The sequence below is a fragment of the Zosterops lateralis genome (genome assembly GCF_965231275.1).
Source record: "Zosterops lateralis genome assembly, chromosome: 8".
NCBI classification, from domain to species: domain Eukaryota; kingdom Metazoa; phylum Chordata; class Aves; order Passeriformes; family Zosteropidae; genus Zosterops; species Zosterops lateralis.
Window position 1 is genome coordinate 21,952,358 of NC_139768.1, and position 19,423 is coordinate 21,971,780.

At 41.6% G+C, this 19,423-nt stretch overlaps 1 protein-coding gene across 1 annotated transcript in view; it reads right to left on the bottom strand.

Annotated features, from left to right (window-relative positions):
• The window catches only part of PDZD8 (PDZ domain containing 8), a gene marked incomplete at its 5' end in the record, with an annotated part of 52,671 nt that extends 40,485 nt beyond the window's left edge, over positions 1–12,186 (bottom strand). Inside the window, one exon of the mRNA XM_083866529.1 lies at positions 11,294–12,186. Coding sequence (XP_083722655.1) covers positions 11,294–12,186 — 893 coding nt within the window. The remainder of the gene's footprint in view (positions 1–11,293) is intronic.
• Positions 12,187–19,423: the final 7,237 nt, after the last annotated feature.

Genomic DNA, 19,423 nt, shown 5'->3' on the forward strand with positions numbered 1-19,423 from the left:
TAAATACTCGTATGATATGAATCCCAGCACTACTCTATTGACATAAAGATTAAACATTTTCAGGTTTAGGAATTTTTAAGTTATATTAACTGAACATCTGAATTTTAATAAAAAGCAAAAAGATTTTAAACCTCAGAAGAGTCAAACAAACAAAAATGCAAGCACCTTTGGCATAAAGATACTTTGAATGCATTGCAAGTCTCAGTTTTCCTCTAAAATGTTAAGGAAAATTCTATCGCAATCTAAAGAGAGACTGTGTTTAGATTTCAATTTTGCAAGTGCTACTGAATGTGAAGATTGTAGTATTTAAAGTATTGTTGAAAGACTTAACTGCTGGATTTATTTTTAGTTTGGGGATTAATCAAAAGGTTCAACTAACTCTCAACAGAATTGAGTTATTTTTAGATTGTGTTTTTCACCTGAGTCACAAAAACACAAGTCAGGCACTTGTAAAGTGTGTAAATTTCAAAGAGTGATTTGGACCAGATACTTTAAGATATAAAGAAGTCCTCTATTCTAACCCTGCATGTAATTTAATATGAAGTTTTACTTCTACAAAAATTCTAAAATATTAAAATCCACTCCTAAAAAGACATGATCACCTTAATAAGATTTTAAAAGTACTTATCAGCTAACATTTACACTTGCCAGGTATTATAATGTAAACAGCTTATATCATTCTTCACACTGAAGATACAAAAATGAGGCTCATCCTTATTTTGAACAAAAAAAAAGTAGCAGTACTGGTTTCTTTGTAAGTTTTGTTATAGATTTTACAAAAGCAATTCTCCAGCTTCCACTAATTTCTGCTAATGAACTGTATTAGTATTCACACTCGAGGGATTTTAACAATTCAAATTACAGTAGATTTCTATAACAAATAAGACTAATTTTAGCTTTATTCACAGCCATGACAATCTGACTTACAAGCTGCCTGAAAAAACATTGTAATAAGGAAGTGTTTATTTTCTAGGAAGTTTTATTGTAAACTGCCAATCAGATCTAGTAATCCACCCACTGTCTTACAGGATATTCTGCCACACACATGTAGGAGGCTCATACACACAAGCTCTCAATATATGAACAGTCCCCTCTTTTTTTTTAAAACCAAGATCTCAAAAAAAAAGGAAAAAAAAAAAGGGGAATGATTTTACTATTCTCTTTTTCTCTTCAAAGAAGTTTCACACATTTCCAGTTTCTTAAAATAACCTTCTTTCTTCTCCATAACTCTTAGGTATATCTTGAGTCATACATCTGAGACAAGACACTTCTCAAACTTCAATTTGTTTTTGACTTCCACAAGAACAAACAAAAGAATAAACATAAAGAGTCTAGTAGTTTCTTAAAAAAAAAATCATAGATTTTTTTCTGCTTATATGACATGGACAGTCTTAACGATATGGATTTACTGCCTGTATTGGAATAGCTACAGGTAAAAAATAAATCTTACCAAAACTTTTTTCTTATCAGCACAAACCAGATCACCTTGACCAGGTGCACACTTCTTTGCATTTTAGGAACACTACCTTCCCAAATTCTAAATTCAAAAAAAACCTGAAACAGCTTTGTTAGCTCAATGTAGTCAATGCCTGTTTGATCCCTGAGTTTTCAGGTTCTCTTGATTCAAATTAAGGAATAAAAATCCTGGTGTAATTCAGACAGGATGAAGACAAAATTTCCCTGTCCAATCAAAGAGCTGGAATTGTTGTGGCTTTGCTCCAAATGGGACAGAAAATACAGAATGTGCTCATGTTCACATACAGCTGAAAGAGAAGTAGATGTGGTTTAGCAACCAGCTTTTAGGCATTCAAGGAAAACAGCAGCAAGAAAAAGAAACAAAAAATAAAAAGCATATACATAAAAAAGCAAATAAAACCCAAGCCACACCAAAACTCCACCTTCAGCCAGCTGGATGACAAATTGGTCCCAGTGACTGATGCTAGGCAAACATTTGCTTTTGCTCACTTCAGCAGAATGTTCTCCCATAAGGAAGTCTCGAGTCTCTACAAACGTCACCTGTCTGCAATCCCGGTTAGAGCAGAAAGATAATAATGTTCTGTGAGAAGTCTAAGCTCTGAACACGACTTACTGAAGACTTTTAATCCTCTGCTCTAAACCCCACCCTATATCCATGTGAAAAAAGTGACATCTCTTAGGCTGCTTAGACAGAAAACAACTGTCTCGCTGCTGAAAGCAGTCTCTGACAGCTGTAAACCAAAAGAGAAAAAAAAATCGTTTTATCTGTTGTGAATTCTAGGCAAGAGAGCTTCCCAAGGTTTATCTTCACCCCTCCACTTAGTTTTAAAAATGCTCCAGCTGTGGAAGCTTCTCCTCAGTCTACATTTACGCAGTCACTCCTGACAAGACAGAAGATGCTCCAATTCACAGGCTGGGAGCTCAGGCTCAGTAGCAGCATTTCCAAAGCTGAGATGACTGAGAGCTCACCCTGAAGCTGTGAGCAGCTGCCATGTGAGAGCTCAGGGACTGCAGTGGTGGGGAGGGCACAGATGGACCCAGGGACACACCACGGCCATGTACTTGCCAGCTGTCCCCCAAGCAAAGATGACACCACAGCAAAGTCACAGCATTTTATTAATAGACCCACATACTGTAAACAGGATCAAGTAACATAGATGCTCAGTCTGGGCACGACCTGTGGCACCACTGCTGACAATCAAACACAGGAAGGGTTTCTGAGGTTAATAACAGGAAGGATTCCTGCACTTTCCAAATCCTGCACAACTCAGTTACACTTAGGACTAATGATTACATTTGATAGAAGCAGTTGCTCAGATTATGAATTTGGATACTTTCTCTAATTTGCCCTTCATTCAGAGGAACAGAGGAAAAGAAAAAAAACATCTGAGTTTTTGTAGTATTGTTTTAGAACAATACCAGTGCCTAACATTGCTGTTCCCACCCCACCTCTCTTTCTACTTCACTAGGCTCTTTGCTTGGAAACATTAGGGCTGTTTTGTTTCTTCTCAAGTTTTCTTAGCAAGTATGCAGTTATTCTTAAGAAATACCCCAAAAACAAACCAACAAAAGAACCATACAACTGCTGAAGTTTTTGGAGTCATTTCCCCTGGTTAATTAATTAGTAACTATTCACCAAGCCAGATCATTCAGAGGTGATCCAAACACCACCAGGAGCCCAGTACCACTTCACTGCAAGAATGGGATCTTCCATTTCTACTCTTCCCATTTGAGCTCAGCCAAACAGGAAAAATGGTTTAAACCATTTACTACACAGGTGACATTCATGAAAAAGTCCATTTTAATTTTTACTATTCAGTGTGTTTCCTTTAAGATGCTACATATAAAGCATATGTGACAGGATATTTTTCACAGGTTTAAGCATAATTTAAAGTATTTTACATATGTGGTAGTAGTTACTATCAGTATAACTATCTTCATTCCACTGGCAAACACTATATACTTAATACTTGTACTTAATGCCATTACAAAAGTAAATTTTAACATTTGTACATATTTCCTTGTGAGTGAGCATTTTTCATAGCAATGCTGCCATTGACACTGATGCAGGAAAATATCCTGCTTAGCATTAGCTCTCAGTTAAGAAAGTCAGGAACAAAATATATGTGTTATGATCTTCATTAGATATCATCAGATAATTTTTAAAAGACAGAAAGTAAGAAATAATTTTTCTGAATTTATGTCTCAAAGGGTCCTTCAAAGTGTAAGTTTTTCACCTAAAGCAACAAAAAATTACCAAAAAATTAATTCCCAAGTGATAAACCTAATTTAATTTTATGCTAGTCATATCTGGCAATTAATTACTGTCTTTGAGTGTGTGTAACAGTCTGATTAACTACCATCATCTGATCACTGTAATACACTCTATTTCAGACAGAGCTTTATGACATCTGGTAAACCTTCAAAAATGTGTGAACTGTATTGCTGGAGTAGAATTCCTCATGAAGTGGCTTTAACGTAGAGGGCTGGGGACACTGCTCCTCACAGGCCATTCTGCTGAACTCCAGCAGCACTGAACAAGGAATTAAGATGTTGGGAAGTTAAATTGTACACAAATTATCTATTCATGTAACCTACCTATGCAGGTTGTTAATTTCTCTCCATACTCAGTTTACAAAATAAAACTTATTAATCCCAGAAGAAGTCTTAAATTTAGTCTTTTACTATATGCTAAAGAAAAAATATCAGGAATACACAAATGTTGAAACAGTTTTACATCAAACAAGTGTGAACATGAGCTGTAAACACAGGAACATACTGGGTGACTTCAGGCCATCTCTGCAGGAATGCAGAATAAGCAGTTTCCCACAGAAAGCCAGAACATGAAAGGACATATTCCAATAGTGAATCCAGCAGCTTGAGGCTGAGCTTCACCAGCACTACACTTGCTCTACCCCACTAAAATCTACTGTCCTTACCCAGAGCTTTCTGATCATTTGCCAATGAAAGATTAACTGTTTCCATGCATTTAATATATATAAATAGGTCTAACAAAAAAGACTCCTATATTTTTACATCCAATGAGCTATTGAGAGCTGTATTAGCTACACCTTTACAGGTAAATTCTGTGTCTTTGTTCTCCAAATTAATCTCCTTCAGGAAAAGCCAGTGTTCAGTTCTGTGTGACAAGTGAGGAACATTAATTGTGCTATCTATGCACAGAGTATAAAAATCACAGCCTGCAGAAGGTTCAGAAGAGCCCAGTTCCAGAGTCTGAACACTCTGCTCCAGCAGACAGGCTCAGAACCAAACCCAGACCTTTGTTAGAGGCCTACAGCTCAGTAAAGTGATTAACTCCCATATCATCTATATTTTGAAATAAGTTACCTTTCAAAAAATAAACACTACTACTGCTTACTTCATATCTTATCTAAATGCTTTGAAAGCAACATAAATTAGGACAACTGAACAAAAAAGATCCGTATTTGTGTTCACTGAGCAACACGATCAGTTCAAGATCAGAGTCCAGATGAACAGAAATGTGGTCTCAATGCTGGTGCAGGCAAACCCCCATCAAACACTAAATAAATCTTAACAGACTTTTCAGAGTCTTTATTCACTATCCACATGACAGTTCATTGTAGGACTAAGATCAAGTAACCTCTAATACAAACCAGCAAAGGATTAAATGAGGTAATTTTTCTTTACATTCTTGTTGTACAGTGTTTTATATACTGTTGCAAGGAAGAAAAGCTGAAGGAGGTCCTATTTTCATCTCAGCTCAATTATGCTGGTTGGATTTCTATCTGCAGCAAAGGCAGATATCAACCACTGAAACATATTCCTTTATCCTGCATCTTCATCCATCTCTCCCTCCAGCTGAGATTTTCCCCTTGTCCCATACCTCTGGTCTCCCAGTTTTTCACCAATCCATCTCAAGTCAGTGATGTGTTAGTTCCTCACACTTGTAGGTAAGAACAGAAAATGTAAGATTTGTTGACTAAGCACAGAAAAAGGCTCACTCTTAAGCTGAAAAGAATGTCACCTGCATACTGAGAAATGTCTGGTATGTAGCTGGTCACTCATTAATTCTGACTTTACTATGAACAAGTTTCAAACTGGCATTCTTTCAGAATTCAGTCTTTCCAGTGTGAAAACTCATGAAGTGCTGGAGCTGGGGAAGATGAATAAAAATGTTTCAAGACTCTTAGAACCAATGGATATGAACTTGCTGGCTACGTAAGATTTACATACAGACATGGTACCACATAATTTCATACAATCTTAAGAAACTTGTACTTAGTGACCCTCCAGAAATTATGTATGCCTGAGATGGAGCCCTCCCAAAATAAAACAGTAAAAAGCTCTGCATTAAAAAAAAGCTTCCTTCTACATGCAGCACACTTGGGGGAAAAAAAAATGCTGTTCTGAGGTTTAGTTGTGTTTATTGTGTGTCAGGTTGCCTACAGACCCATTTATCTGTTCCTGTAAGACTAAGGAAAACTACTTGTCAATGCAGTATTAAGATAAACTTCCAAGCATGAAACTACTGATTACAGACACATCTACTGAGTGAAATTATCACCACTTTGCCATTAGCAGCGTAGAAACTGCCCTGGCATCATTCAGGGCAGTATCTCTGAGACAGTCTGAAAGTCACAGTGCTGCTTTACCATCAATTTTTGCAGGGCAGAAAAGGACTCAGATCCTGGAGGCTTTTTTAATGCTTTTGTACAGTAGATGAGTTTTGTACCTAAAGCAGGCATGGTGATAAAAACCCCAACAAACCAACCACCCTTTCCTTTCAGCAGCAGTAGGAATGAGAACTTCAAGCAGGAGTCTTACAGATTTAACTAATGAGAGATTCAGATCAGCTACAGTAGAAATCCACTCAAAAAGAAAACCCCTCCCTTTGCAGCAGCTACAGAGAAAGGTCTCTGAAGCAAAGACATGATCACAGTCCCAAGATCTGATTATTTCTGGTACTCCTGCCTCATCACATAAATAATACATACTTGTTTTAATTTTATACATTTTCCAATACCTCCATTTCCTCATGATGAAGTAATTTCTATTGTAAGACACGTTTCAAATCAATAGCTTTTTACATTATTTCTCGGCTTAAGTTTTGCCAAAAATAGAAAACTACTATGTAACTCTCAAATTACGTTCTATAATGGTAAATAAAAGCAGGCTTGTCTAATTGTTCTTCCCAGAGAAATTCAATATAGCCCCAGCTTCCAAATAAAGCATAAAACTATTTAACATGACTAAATATATTGCAAATGATCAGTTCTAAGGATAGTTCATGTTGGAAGTGGGCAGAGGTCATCTAAACACCCAATACAGAAATGGTAGAAGCAATGTTTTGTTATAAAGTCACAGTTATAAAGCAAAAAAGAAGTTATTCCCCTCTGTAGTAGCTTGCATTAAAATAAAACAAACAGAGCCTGTCAAAGCAGGCTAGTACCAATACAAAATAATTAGGTTTTTTAATGTAAAAAGCTAAGAAACAAAGTCTTCCTAAAATATACAGAACTGACCCACTGCTTAGGCAACACCTGGTCGGCTCAGAATCTGAATGGATGAACTTGTGATATATAATTTAAGAAAAAAAATTAATTCAAGAAAGAAAAAAAAAAATTAAAAAAAGAGGCAGCTGTCAGCGTTTCTTTTTTTTTTTTTTTTTACATCATTGCTTAAGAAACACCAGGAAGTTAAATTCTGGCAGAAGGATTTTACATATACACAACAGGCTCTGTCTCTTCATTATGGCAAAGTGTGTTTTTATTGCCTAGAAGGAACTCAAAACCCAAACCTCTCCAAAATCTAAAAGCAAGATCAGGAGCTGTGCAAAAGAGCAAAAATACACCCAACTATTAAGAACAGGCTGGACACAGCATAATCAGTGTACTGATAAACCTGAGCTGAGGGGGGCACAGCAAGGCTGTCACCATAAGCAACTTAACAAAAGGTTAATGAGCAAGGTAGAACTCATTGGAGAACTAACACAGATGAACCCACGACTACTGCAACAGCACCATCAGGCAAGGAGACACACACCTGAAACAGTCCTTACTCTGTGCCCCTTAATCCTAAACATACAACAGCAATGCAAAGAGCTGCAGCTTAGGGTGAACCACTTTAACAGCCACTATTAAAAGGACACGATAAAGCTAAAACCAACATGAACAGTGCCTACAGCATTAAAGAACTGTTTGAGTGTAAACAATGAAACACCAAAGGCTCAGGCCACAAGATAAACTCCACTTTGTGCTGATAGTATTCACTGCCCTGCTCTACTAAAAGAAACCTACATGAAAACAAGGTTGTATTAGATCTTCCTCACACCTGAACAAGACACTGCTCTGACATACCAAAATGTTTGCCCAAAAGCTGTTTGCATTTCTATTATAAAGCAACAAATACATTGATGTTAACTACAAAAGTTTAACTGTTGCTGTTATCAATAGAATTGCATAAACCCTTTATCAATGATGACAAAAAAAAAGAAAACCCCAGCCTACATTCACTGGATTTTACCAGCAGCCTTACATCCAGGGATTCATTCAAATTCTACCACACAAGATAGCAATTCCCATTCAATGGCAGAGCAGCTACAAAATAGGGTGTTTTGCCAGACACAAACACATTTATTAGAGACAGAGAAAAGTGATTACATGCTATTAGAGTAAAACACAAATTACTGCTTATTAGTTTAGACATAAAGTGCAACCCTTCTTTTTCAATTAGTAGACAATTGCTTTTATGGAGAAAAAATGTGTATAAAATGCTAGACAAACTTTAAATGCACTTTCTAGGCTACCCAGCCTTTCCCTATAGACTCTTAGGAGTGCAGCAGGAATGCAGGATGCCTTCTCCTACTTTCAAGGTACAGTTATGCAGATCACACAAAGTCTGTAGAAATGGATGATGCAAAATATGACCTTACTCATCACTGATGTGCTGCATAAATTTTGTACCTAACTAGAAAGAACACAAAGTACTTGTGTAGTAATTTGGCTGTAGCAACGGACAGCACACACATGAATATACATTTTTTAAATACAGTATTTTGTAACTAAATAACGGAGGAAGCCAGGATCTGTAACACAAACTTAGTTACAGGATGTTCAAAATCAACTACTGGTAAAAGTTCTCTTCATGTGCCATTCACCACCCAGTAATAACCTCTAGAAGTTGCCTAATACAAAAGACAAAGAAAATGACATTTTTATATGCTAATTAACCCCTTGAAACAAGATAAAACTCTTTAGTGGGGTTCAGTGTAGAAGCAAACAGAGTAGCAAAGTGTCCCTTTTAATCAGATGAAGAGAATTCCTCCCACTCCAACTTCTTTTATTTACAATGTTGTAATCACTGCTATTCACAGTTTTACTTACAAAGTTACTTGAGCAAGAGTAGGAAGACATTTGAACTACACATTGATGCCAATACTATGTATTTAAGGACATATAGGCAATAGGGAAAAACTTGGGAGAGAATAATCACATTCCGTGTAGATGGGAAACTTTTAAGCTTTAAGTAAGGTAAGAGGTTATTAAGCAGTTGTGAAACTCCTGACTTTCTCCTATTTATTCTTTGCTAAGAAATATATTAGCATATAAGATATGCTAAATCCCAAATCCAATGTAATCTTATAGTTCTGTTTAAAGCCCCAGATTTGCATCTTATCAGCAAGGGACTTGATTTTCCAAACCAGCTTTCAGTAACACCTGAACTCTCAGCTCTGCCACTATCTAAGAGTGTATTGTTACTACTCAGCTGTTATCCAGTCTGGGGATTCACCTGCCTGAACTCAGCTGGGACACGCTGGGAAAGGATTTGTAGTTTTAGTCTTTGCTCCACAAAACCCTGGGCCACTGTGAACAGCTAAAGGTTCCCACCTGAAGCTTTAAAGGCCATGTTATGGACAGCTGGAATACCAATGACCCAACCTTCCTTCCTAAGGACAATTCCATTAATGTGCACTGAGCTTTGTGTCCTGCCTTAGTGCCCCCTTCACAACGCGGGGTTGGAATGATACCTTCAGTACATGCAATAAAATGTAAAGGTCAAAAGCAGCACAGCAGAGCTGGACACTGCTTCACTGAACACAGCAGGCCACCAACCCACTACCTAGTGTGAAAGTCAGCGATGATACTGCATTTTCCTCTCAAATATTCATAGGTTCTCAACTCCTTTAACCAAAGAGAACATTCTAAGTTAACTACTAATTCTTCTTATAATTATTTATGCTTCATATATCACTCTTAGTGTCAGTTACCGTCTCTCATCACACTTCTCATTTCTGTCTCAGGCTCAGTGGTCTCCTTGTTTCCTTATTTGCCTTTTCAGTCCCTCACACATGTCTCATTCATTCTTTATGGTGGCAGAAAGTTTGAGAAACACGTGGAAAATTGACTATCTCCAACTAAATGATGAGAACACCTCACTGTCCACATGCATCTCTCAGAGGCAAAGTGAAGGTGTCTGTCTTCATCTGCTGAAGGGGAGGAGCACATCGTCACAGGCTGCACAGGAACCCTAAAAACTTGTCTAGGGAGTGCAAAGTTCATTTGTTATTTCTAGGTGTGCTGGGAGTGCTGACTCTGCACCATGACTGGGCTACCCCAACCTCTCCTTCAGGCTCCTCTCCACGGTTTACAGCTTCACTCTTTCCAAAACAGTAAGGGAATGGAAGCAAACTTGCCATGACAGCTTCCCTGCTGTCCAGGGATTCTCTCTTCTGGAAAGCAATTCAGTGCTTCAAAATCTGAAAGAACCACTACATTACTCAAAAAACCACTACTTACTGCCCTGTCAGGGCTATCCAAATCTCGGATATTTTTAAAATCCACTTTCATGAGAACATTTATAGATTCAATTGCAGGGGAAGCAGCTGAAAAGGCTTCAAAAATTACACCACTACAAAGCTAATTACATTTCAAAATTCAAACAGGCATTTTCTGTTACTCATCTCTCACAAATTTCAGGGAAAAGGCTTATTGCAGAAGAATGTGGTAAACAAACCTAAAATCCTTACTTAACACGTAAAAGCTACAAAGAACAAACAAAATAGAAAGGCAATATGGTATCCTACGAGTGGTAAGACACAACAGAAACACAGTACCTGAGCATAGTACATTCAATATCAGAGGATTGAAACAAAGCAAATATGCCTCTTGCCATTCTGCTAGCTAAGTATCAGTGCACATTGTTATATTCACTACACAATGCAGTCTGTACTGCAGTGTGTGCATTTGTAAAAGAAAACATACTATAACACAAAAAACCCCCAAAACCCAAAAGGTCCCTCAAAGTTTTACTTACCACAGCAGTGGCAATAGCTCCCTTATCAACTTTCACACTTCCCCCAAAATTACTGAGGCAATTAACCAGACCAGAAAAGAAATAGACTGCCTAATGTTCCTTAGACAGTGAACTCTACCCTTTCTTATATTAAGTAATAATCATCTCACCTCTGGAGGTAAGCATCAGCCACAAGTCCTGCCCTGGTGGCTCAGAAGCTTGGGAGGACACCCCAAACGCACACTCTCCATGGAGCCATCCTCCTACCTCTTCCAAAGAGGGATATCATGGTCCTACTGTCACATAGCTGTCAAGATCCCCAAACTTTTCATACGTATTAATTCTGCCACTTAATTACACCCAGATGAGGGTATGTAACCACCTCACCGTGCAATGGCTTCTTCACCTGTTGTAAATGGAAAATGATTCTTTCATGGAAAGCTTCTGCCAGCAGACAAGCAATGTGCTAAATACCCATTAAGATCAAAACAGCAATTCTGCTGCACACCACCCAAAGTAACGCTGAGGACGCAGGACAACTCACCTGATTTTATAATTGGGTAAGGTGTGCTTGCGCTTAATGACTTTCTTGAACTGGTTCACTATGATGGAAGTGAGCTGAGGCATGGGCCTCCCTTCAAACTGAGACTTCACCTCAAAGACTATCACGGGGTCGTCCATAAAAGAGAAGAACCAGTGCGTGAAGGGCAGGCGCGTGAAGACCAGCTTCAGCTTCCCCATCACCCGGGAGATCTTCACGAAGAGGTAGGCCGACTTGCCGAACACCAGGTCGGCATCGATGGCCAGGTGGAAGCCACCATTGTACTCCAGGTCCACCTCAAAGCCCAGCTCCTCGGGACAGCCCTCCTCATTGCAGGCCACCGGCCGGATCAGCTTCACCGACTTGAAGACGGGCAGGACATCGCCCAGAGACACCTCCCTGAGGCTGAGCCCCTCCAGCACCTTCCCTGTCATCTTGGCCTGGAGCAGCTCCTCGAACTCCACCTTGATCTTCTTGACGACCCAGTCCCTGACCAGGGCAGTGTCCCTGAGCTCCCTGAAGAGGAAGAGGAAGATGGCATTGAGGAAGTGGCACGTCTCCTCGCGGGAGGAGGGGGCTGGAGGGGGCTCCGGCTGCGGCGGCGGCTGTTGCTGTTGCTGGGGGCCGGGCTGGGCGCCCGGGGCGGCGGCGGGCGCGGAGGCCGGGGCCGGGCTGGGGACTGGCTCCGCGGAGGCCGGGCCGCCGGCCGGCTCCGCGCCCTGCAGGTATTCCCTGAGGCCGTGCTCGGCCGCCACGCGGGAGTAGACGATGCCGCCGTAGGCTCCGTCCGCCCCGGGGGGTTCGGGCTTCTTCCAGTAGACGAGCAGGAGCTGGAGCAGGAGCGTGAGGCAGCAGCCGGCCAGCGCCGAGAGCAGGATCACGTACAGCAGCGGCATCCTCGGGCCTCCGCGCTGCCCCGGGCGCGCCGCCCTCACCGCGCCGCCGCCATCGCGGGGGTCGCGCCCGCGCCCCACCGGCGTTTAACGGCCGCGGCCGCCAGGGGCCGCCTCATCCGGGTCCCCCCCGCCGCCGGCCGCGGGGAGGGGCGGGGCGGGGGCGGCGGCAGCCAACCAGCGGCGCCGGCACCGCCCTTCTCGCGCTTCGATTGGCGGGGCCGGCGGGTTACGTCATGGCGCCGCGCGCTGCCGTGGCGTCACTGCGCGGCGGGCGCGGGCGCGTGCCCGGCGGGGGAGCGGCGTGGGCGGGGCGGCGGCGCGCGGAGGGGTCACCCGCGGCCGTGAGGGGCCGCGCGCGCTCCCGAGAGCGGGCCCGGGGCGCGCTCCCCAGACTCGCTCCCGAGAGCCGGTCCCAAGGCGCGCTCTCTGGGAACCCTCCCGGGGACCCCTCTCCCGGGACGCGCTGCTCGTACCCGCTCCCGAGACTTGCTCCCGGGCACAGTCCCGAGACCTCCCCACGTACCGGGCGCAGTCCCCACACCCGCTCCCGGGCGCGCTCCCGAGGTGCCGAGGCCGGCGGGCCGTGCCCGGTGTCCGGGGCGGGGCAGGCGGGGGGGCACGGCCGGGGAAGGTGGCCGGTGTCGGTGGCACTGGGTGGCCCCAGCAGCACCGGGGGGCGGTGGCAGAAAGAGGAAGTTGAACATCTTCAAACATGGGCGGATGGACGGGGATTGTTCGGTGAAGTTGCTCCGGAGAGGGGAGATGAGATAAAGTCTGCGTGGGCCTTGTGTGACTTCCTAGAAACCTCCTTGTTTCCTGCTGATGAGAGATGCTTTTAGCACATTAAAAAAAAAACCCAACAAAAACCTTCCTAGATGACATTTTACCCAGCTCTGCTATTATTGGTGATAAGATACAAATCTGTTTCCGTCCCCTTCAGCTATCTACTTGTGCTTAAAAGTTGTTGAATACATGAGGTAAAAAACCCCAACCAAACCTGTGGAGAAAAGGAACATGAAGAGAAGAAAGCTGAGAGCTTTGCATGATATTTCAGCCTCTGATGGGGATGAGATCTCTGCTGTCCTGTGGGTAGGACAACCAAGGACAGAGGTTTCTTTAGGACACACTGGCTTCGATGGGAAGGGAAGGGAAGGGAAGGGAAGGGAAGGGAAGGGAAGGGAAGGGAAGGGAAGGGAAGGGAAGGGAAGGGAAGGGAAGGGAAGGGAAGGGAAGGGAAGGGAAGGGAAGGGAAGGGAAGGGAAGGGAAGGGAAGGGAAGGGAAGGGAAGGGAAGGGAAGGGAAGGGAAGGGAAGGGAAGGAGGAATTTCACTGTCCAGGCTGCTCAGAGCCCTTCCAGGGAGGTGACAGGTTGGTCTGTGCAGGAGGCACAGCCAGGGACAGCCGTTCTAACAGGACCAAGAAGGATGGACATTACAGCCCTGCTTTAAAATCAGTGAAGGAGGATAGAAAGAAGAAGCGTGACACAGGCAGGGCTAGAGCATGCAGGAAAAACATGACTCTTTAGAAAGGGTCATCTTGAACATTTTGAGAGGTTAACTGAAGAGCCATTCAAATTCGGCTTACAGAATTGTCATAGAAAATAGCCATATTTTTACTGGAAAATATAAACATACATCCAGAAGAAACTGCTGTTATTCTAATCCAGCAAACTCATTTAAAGGCCAGATCAAAGCTGTATATACTGCTGGAGGATGTATTGTGTCAGCTGTACACTGTTTTTCCAGGTGCTTCCCTTTGTCAGGGGTAGTCTTTTCTTTCAGTTTTGAAATAAAAATTTTATGATTTCTGAAAGGCAGCTACAATTGAGAGTTACTTAAATGATTAAGCTTGTTTTTACACCTTTTTTTATGTTTAGCTAAATGCCTAGCTAAAAGTTCTTAGATTATGTTATATTTTAATAGAATAAAAGAAAACTCATGCTCACTTTGTTGGTTGTTTTTTTCCCCAACCTCCAGAACCGCTTAAAAATGCAAACAAGAGAAGAAGAAAATGTGAAATTTTATTACCAAGAAGATAAAAGCTCTCTTCCCCATCCCCCTTCATAAAGTGTGTGGGGTGGGAGGATTGAAAAGCTCTTAATGATGTAGTGCTGTGGTTTGAAACTAGAGATTCAGAGTATGAATTTTTTATAGGTCTTGTGACTGAGTGTTGAAATGCCTGGGTGTTTAACAGAGCACTTCTATAGAAATACCAGAGAGGTCATTAGTCCAACATTTGAGCTGCTCTGTTACGGGCCTTTACCGTGTTTAATACAGGCATACTGGTAATAATGGAAAGGTTTGGGATTTGCAACTAAATGGCTTTTCAGATAAGGACTAAGCTGTTCAAAAAGGCAATAGCAGCCTTGCTTTTGGGTCAGGAGGAACAGGAGGAGGATACAAAAAAAAAAAAAAAAAAAAAGGCAGATGTCTCAATTGAGTATTTTCTTCTGTTAGAAGAGCAGAATAGGGAATTTGGCACATTCCGTGCACCTGATGGCAGCTTAAGAGCCTCTGAAATGTTCAGCTCTGTAATCGCTTTTCTCCTTCCCCAGGAACATTTTCAACAGGAGCTGTGTTATCTTAAAAGACACGTTATGAAGCAAGAATCAGACATGTTTTAGCATTTCCAATGAGAATGGGAGAATGGAGGGAAACAGCAAATGTGTTAACGTGAATACAAAATGATTGTGCAAAAATGTTATGTAACATAGGATTGAAATAAAAGGTAGAGGAGAAAAAGAAGATTCATCTTAATACCATCTAAAATGAGCCTTTAAGAACATATTTTACTTTTACTTCCATTTGGAAGGTCTTATTTGCATTTTATGGAAGTCTAGATAAATAGAAAGGTTTGTGTAGTCTCACCAATTTCAGCCCAGTTGCACAGAGCTTTGTAAAACTGTGTAGAATGTACTCAATTGTTTATTCTTTGAATAGCTGGAAATTATTAAATGGGACTCAAGACATGCAAAATAAAAAGGCCTATATTTATACTGATCGTTTAAAAAAGTACTAGGAAATAGTTTGTCAAAAGGGGTACTTTACCTTTACTTAAACAAGGAAAATACTCTTTTCATTTGCAAATCAATTTAGTACGTGATGGCAGCAAATTGCTAAGCATAGAGCTCCAAAATTTATTTCAATATTTTTTGGGAGATTTCATCAATAATAGTGCACAAAGATTGCAAAATGTGTAGAGTTCCATAGTTGATAATGGAGAGCAAGTAGCATAAATTCACAGAAGGGATGTGTCTGAGGCAATTGTCCTGTTCTGAGCAAAGAGTGGTGGTGCCTTGGGAACATTTGTGTCAATTCATGTCACTCATGCCTGATCCAAGGATCACTGGGCTTTAGGAGCATTTTCAGTAACTCCAGACAGCAGGACTAGGCAAAGTTGCACACTTTAAAGTTCATGTTGTGGCACCAAGGAAAGAAACATCCACATTACAGTCTTGGAAAGGCAATTACAGATGGGGTGGTTTGTTTTTTTTTTTTTTCAGAGCTGCAAAGTAGTCTAAATAGATTGTTTTTCAAAGCAGGACGTTTTGTAATGAGTGCTTTTAGTAATTTTCTTCATCACTGGACTGGAATTGTTGCCTTCTTTTGTAATGTCTGTTAGCAAAATGATTTAATTCTTTCCTGGGCCTCCTATTGTTTTTGTATTACATCTCTTAGAAACCAAAATTAGATTATCATTCTCATGGTGCTGCATGAAACAGGATTTAGAAAGTGATTAGGTAAATTCATGAGGAAAAAACAATCCATTGAAGGCTATTAAACACAAAGATTGCTGAAGTTACACTGTGACAGACAGCTGGCGGGTGTCTTTTCCTTTTGACTGTCCTCAGGCATCTACAAATTCAGACAGGATATGCTGCAGAGAGAGCAGCTGGTCTGCTCCAGTGCTGAAGATACGTTAAAAAAAAAGTATATATAGGAAACACAGTGATCAGTACTGCTTCCAGTCCTTGTTCTGAACTCTGCACAGTGTTACATTAATGTCAGGCAATTCTGTATTTTATTGGTATAAACCTCATTGACAAGCCTGGGACTTCAGGTGAGATTTTCTTTGATGCTAAATTCCTACTTTTGTTGTTGTTGTTGTTGTTGTTGTTGTTGTTGTTGTTGTTGTTTTAATTCTGCCTTTGAAGGGGCAGGTTGCACTATGAGTCTTCTCCCAAAGCTGGCAGAAAGAGCTCACCCTGTTTCTAACTGGTCCCTGGGGAGATTTGTTCGACTCACCTGGAGGAATTTGTCTCATGCCTCCTCTGAGCCCTTTCCTTGTCCAGAGGAGAATCCATTGCTTGGGGCTCCATATTAATTTCTAAATCTCTCAAGTACATTTCACTATTATAATCTAAGTTCCCCCACTCTGAATTTTGTGGGAAAAAATAGTTTGGGTGACTCAATCATATTTAGGCTGTGTTAGTGCTACAGAGAACCAGCAGCATTTCGTCAGCCAGAATAAATCATTGGCTCCATTGCGTTAATGCATCCATTTATCCCACTAAAAAATATGACGCATGCATCCCCCAACTTCGAGGTATTTTTAAGGATGACAACTGAGAATTTTAGGAAGTTTTATTCAAGATGGGAATGCATATTTGCGTATTGATATTTGGTGGATCCTACCTGAGATACCCAACCTTTGGTTTTCAGAGATAACGAGAAACTACAGAATTTACTTTGGAATTCTGAATATTGAGTGCAGCAGGAGGAAAAAACCAAAGTAATTGGCTGAGTAAAGATGCAAATGCCCCAGATTAACCCTTACTTCTGAAAAAGAGGATGTTTTTAACTGTGTCTAAATTTGCCGGTCTGGTATAATCTGTCTCACAACAGGGATACTGTCATTTATGAACAGCTTTGCAATCTTACCTGCAGCAAGTACAACACTTGAGTTGTTTGGTAAGAGTGGCTTAGAGCCCAACCACTTTGGATCAGAACATGCTAAACCAAAAAAAAAGACAGTGAGGGGTTTGCATTAAAGATTTATTTTGGCCCATATACAAACCCTGTATTTTCACTGAAGCTTATCATTAATTATCTTTTAAAATATGTTCTGCTTGTTTAATCAAGAGCTTAACATTTTGGATGTAAAGATGCTTTGGATACTTACTTCAAGAGGCTCATCGTACTCAAGCTTAAAGTATCATGGTTCTTGATTAGGGATTCTGTTACTATCTTACACAGACTCTGGCTTTTATTATATCATGAAACAAGATACTCCACTTAGGAACTGTAGCTCTCAGATAACTTTTCCAAGATTAAAAAAATATAAATTCAAAATAGCTATTTTAATTGTAAATATAACAAATTCAGGTTTTTGATATTACCAGTATGCGAGGCAAACTGAAGATTTCCCTGTCTGCTGTTACATCCTAAGTCCAGAAACTGTTACTTAATTCGCGGATGCGAGTGAGACTTGTCACACGTATTTCACTTTTTCCTGCATTTACTTTGCTGACTTGTGGTATTCATGTAAATGCCAGCTTGCTTAAGCTTTAGAAAGTGATATGTTTTGGACAGTTATTATCACATTTGTCATGTAATGTTCACTCCAGTACCTTTTCCTTACATTCTTTGAAGCACATTCACCATCCCTACTCCGAATTGCAGGCGCCCTCCCCAAGGCCCTCTTGCATGCTCCCAAATTATCTTTTTCAGCATGGAGATTGTTTTAGCTACTTCCCCTAATCCATTTCAAGTATAATTACACTATGGTCAATGTTTTAGATGTTCCATAACCTCACATTATTTTTTTTTTTAATGCTTGGCTCATTTCCTGGATTAGTCCAAAGCAGCCTCTGGCTGATGGAGAGGCTTCAGGAAACTGCATTAAAAAGCAATTTTGGTTTGCACAGGGATTCACTGGCTAAAGGGTTAATACACACTTCAGGGATGAATGTGAGGTTTGAGATGAGGGTCCCTGTGAGGCTTTGTGCCTCACTTGCCCTTCATTAAAAGTGTAATTCCCTGCATCAGTCCACAGGTAGTTGGTCGTGTCCGGCAGCCACCGGTCGTGGACCATCTGCTGTGTCCTGTCAGCCTCCAGATAAGCTCGGCCAAACCAGGCCACGGCGAGAAGCTCCTTCCCCCTCCTTCCCTCCTGCTGCTGGAGGTGATCACCCTGTGGAAAGGTCAGAGCTGCACACGTGGCCGGGCTGCAGCTGCTGCAGTGCAGAGAGAGACTCTTCATCAGCCTCTGTGTTCAATCCTTTATCAGCCCCTATATCTGACCTTTTATCCCTTTATCAGTCTCTATATCTGACCCTTTATCAGCCTCTATATCTGACCCTTTACCCCTTTACAGCCTCTATGTCCATTTCTTCATCAGCCTCTATGTCTGACCCTTTATCAGCCTCTATATGTGACCCTTTTTCCCGTTATCAGCCTCTATGTCTGACCTTTTATGCCCTTATCAGCCCCTGTGTCCTCCCCTTTATCAGCCGCTGTGTCCTGCAGCAGGGAGGATGAAAGGGCCGTGCCAGGAGCAGTGGGAAAAAACCACCTGGCACTGCCACAGTCCCAGCCCGAGTTCACGTCCCGGTCTCGGGAGGGCGATTACTTGTGCAAAGACTCTGTAATCCAATTTCAGCAGCTCCAGCCCTGGGATCAGTGACACGCCGTGGCAGGTCCTGGATCCTGTTCACACCCCCCGTGGATTCTGTCGCTGTCTTGGCTGGAAAAAGGAGTGAAGTAAGGGAACAGGAGATTTGAGAGAACCTGCTCCAGTTCTTCAAGATGGAGGGAATATCTCAGAAATTTTAGCTTATATTGAAGTTTTCCCAGAAAAGGAATATTCTGGGATTCCTGCACTATCCACCTGAGCATCTCTGTTTGCTGCTAAGTTTCATACAAGGTCTCAAGCCATCAAACCAAAAAATAAAAAAAGAAAATTATTGATCAGATCATGTACTTTGGTGTAAATTCAGTGGGCTGACATGACTGTATCCTGTCCCCCTGACATTCCTTGGATTTCTGAAGCACCTTCACAGAGCTGTACATAAAGCTGTCCTTCTCAGCATCTGTAAACATGTTCGTGGGGCTGAACCAGTCACTAATACCTGAAGAGATCCTTTCATCTCCCCTCCTGTTTGGTCCCCTCAATCCAGCAGTTTAAACTAAAATGAATATAACTAGTTTCAAGCATATTTACATATTCTCATTTCTGTTTCTTCCTACTAACAGGTTTTCACAACAGTCTTCCCCTCCCTGTATTGGTGCTTCTGTAT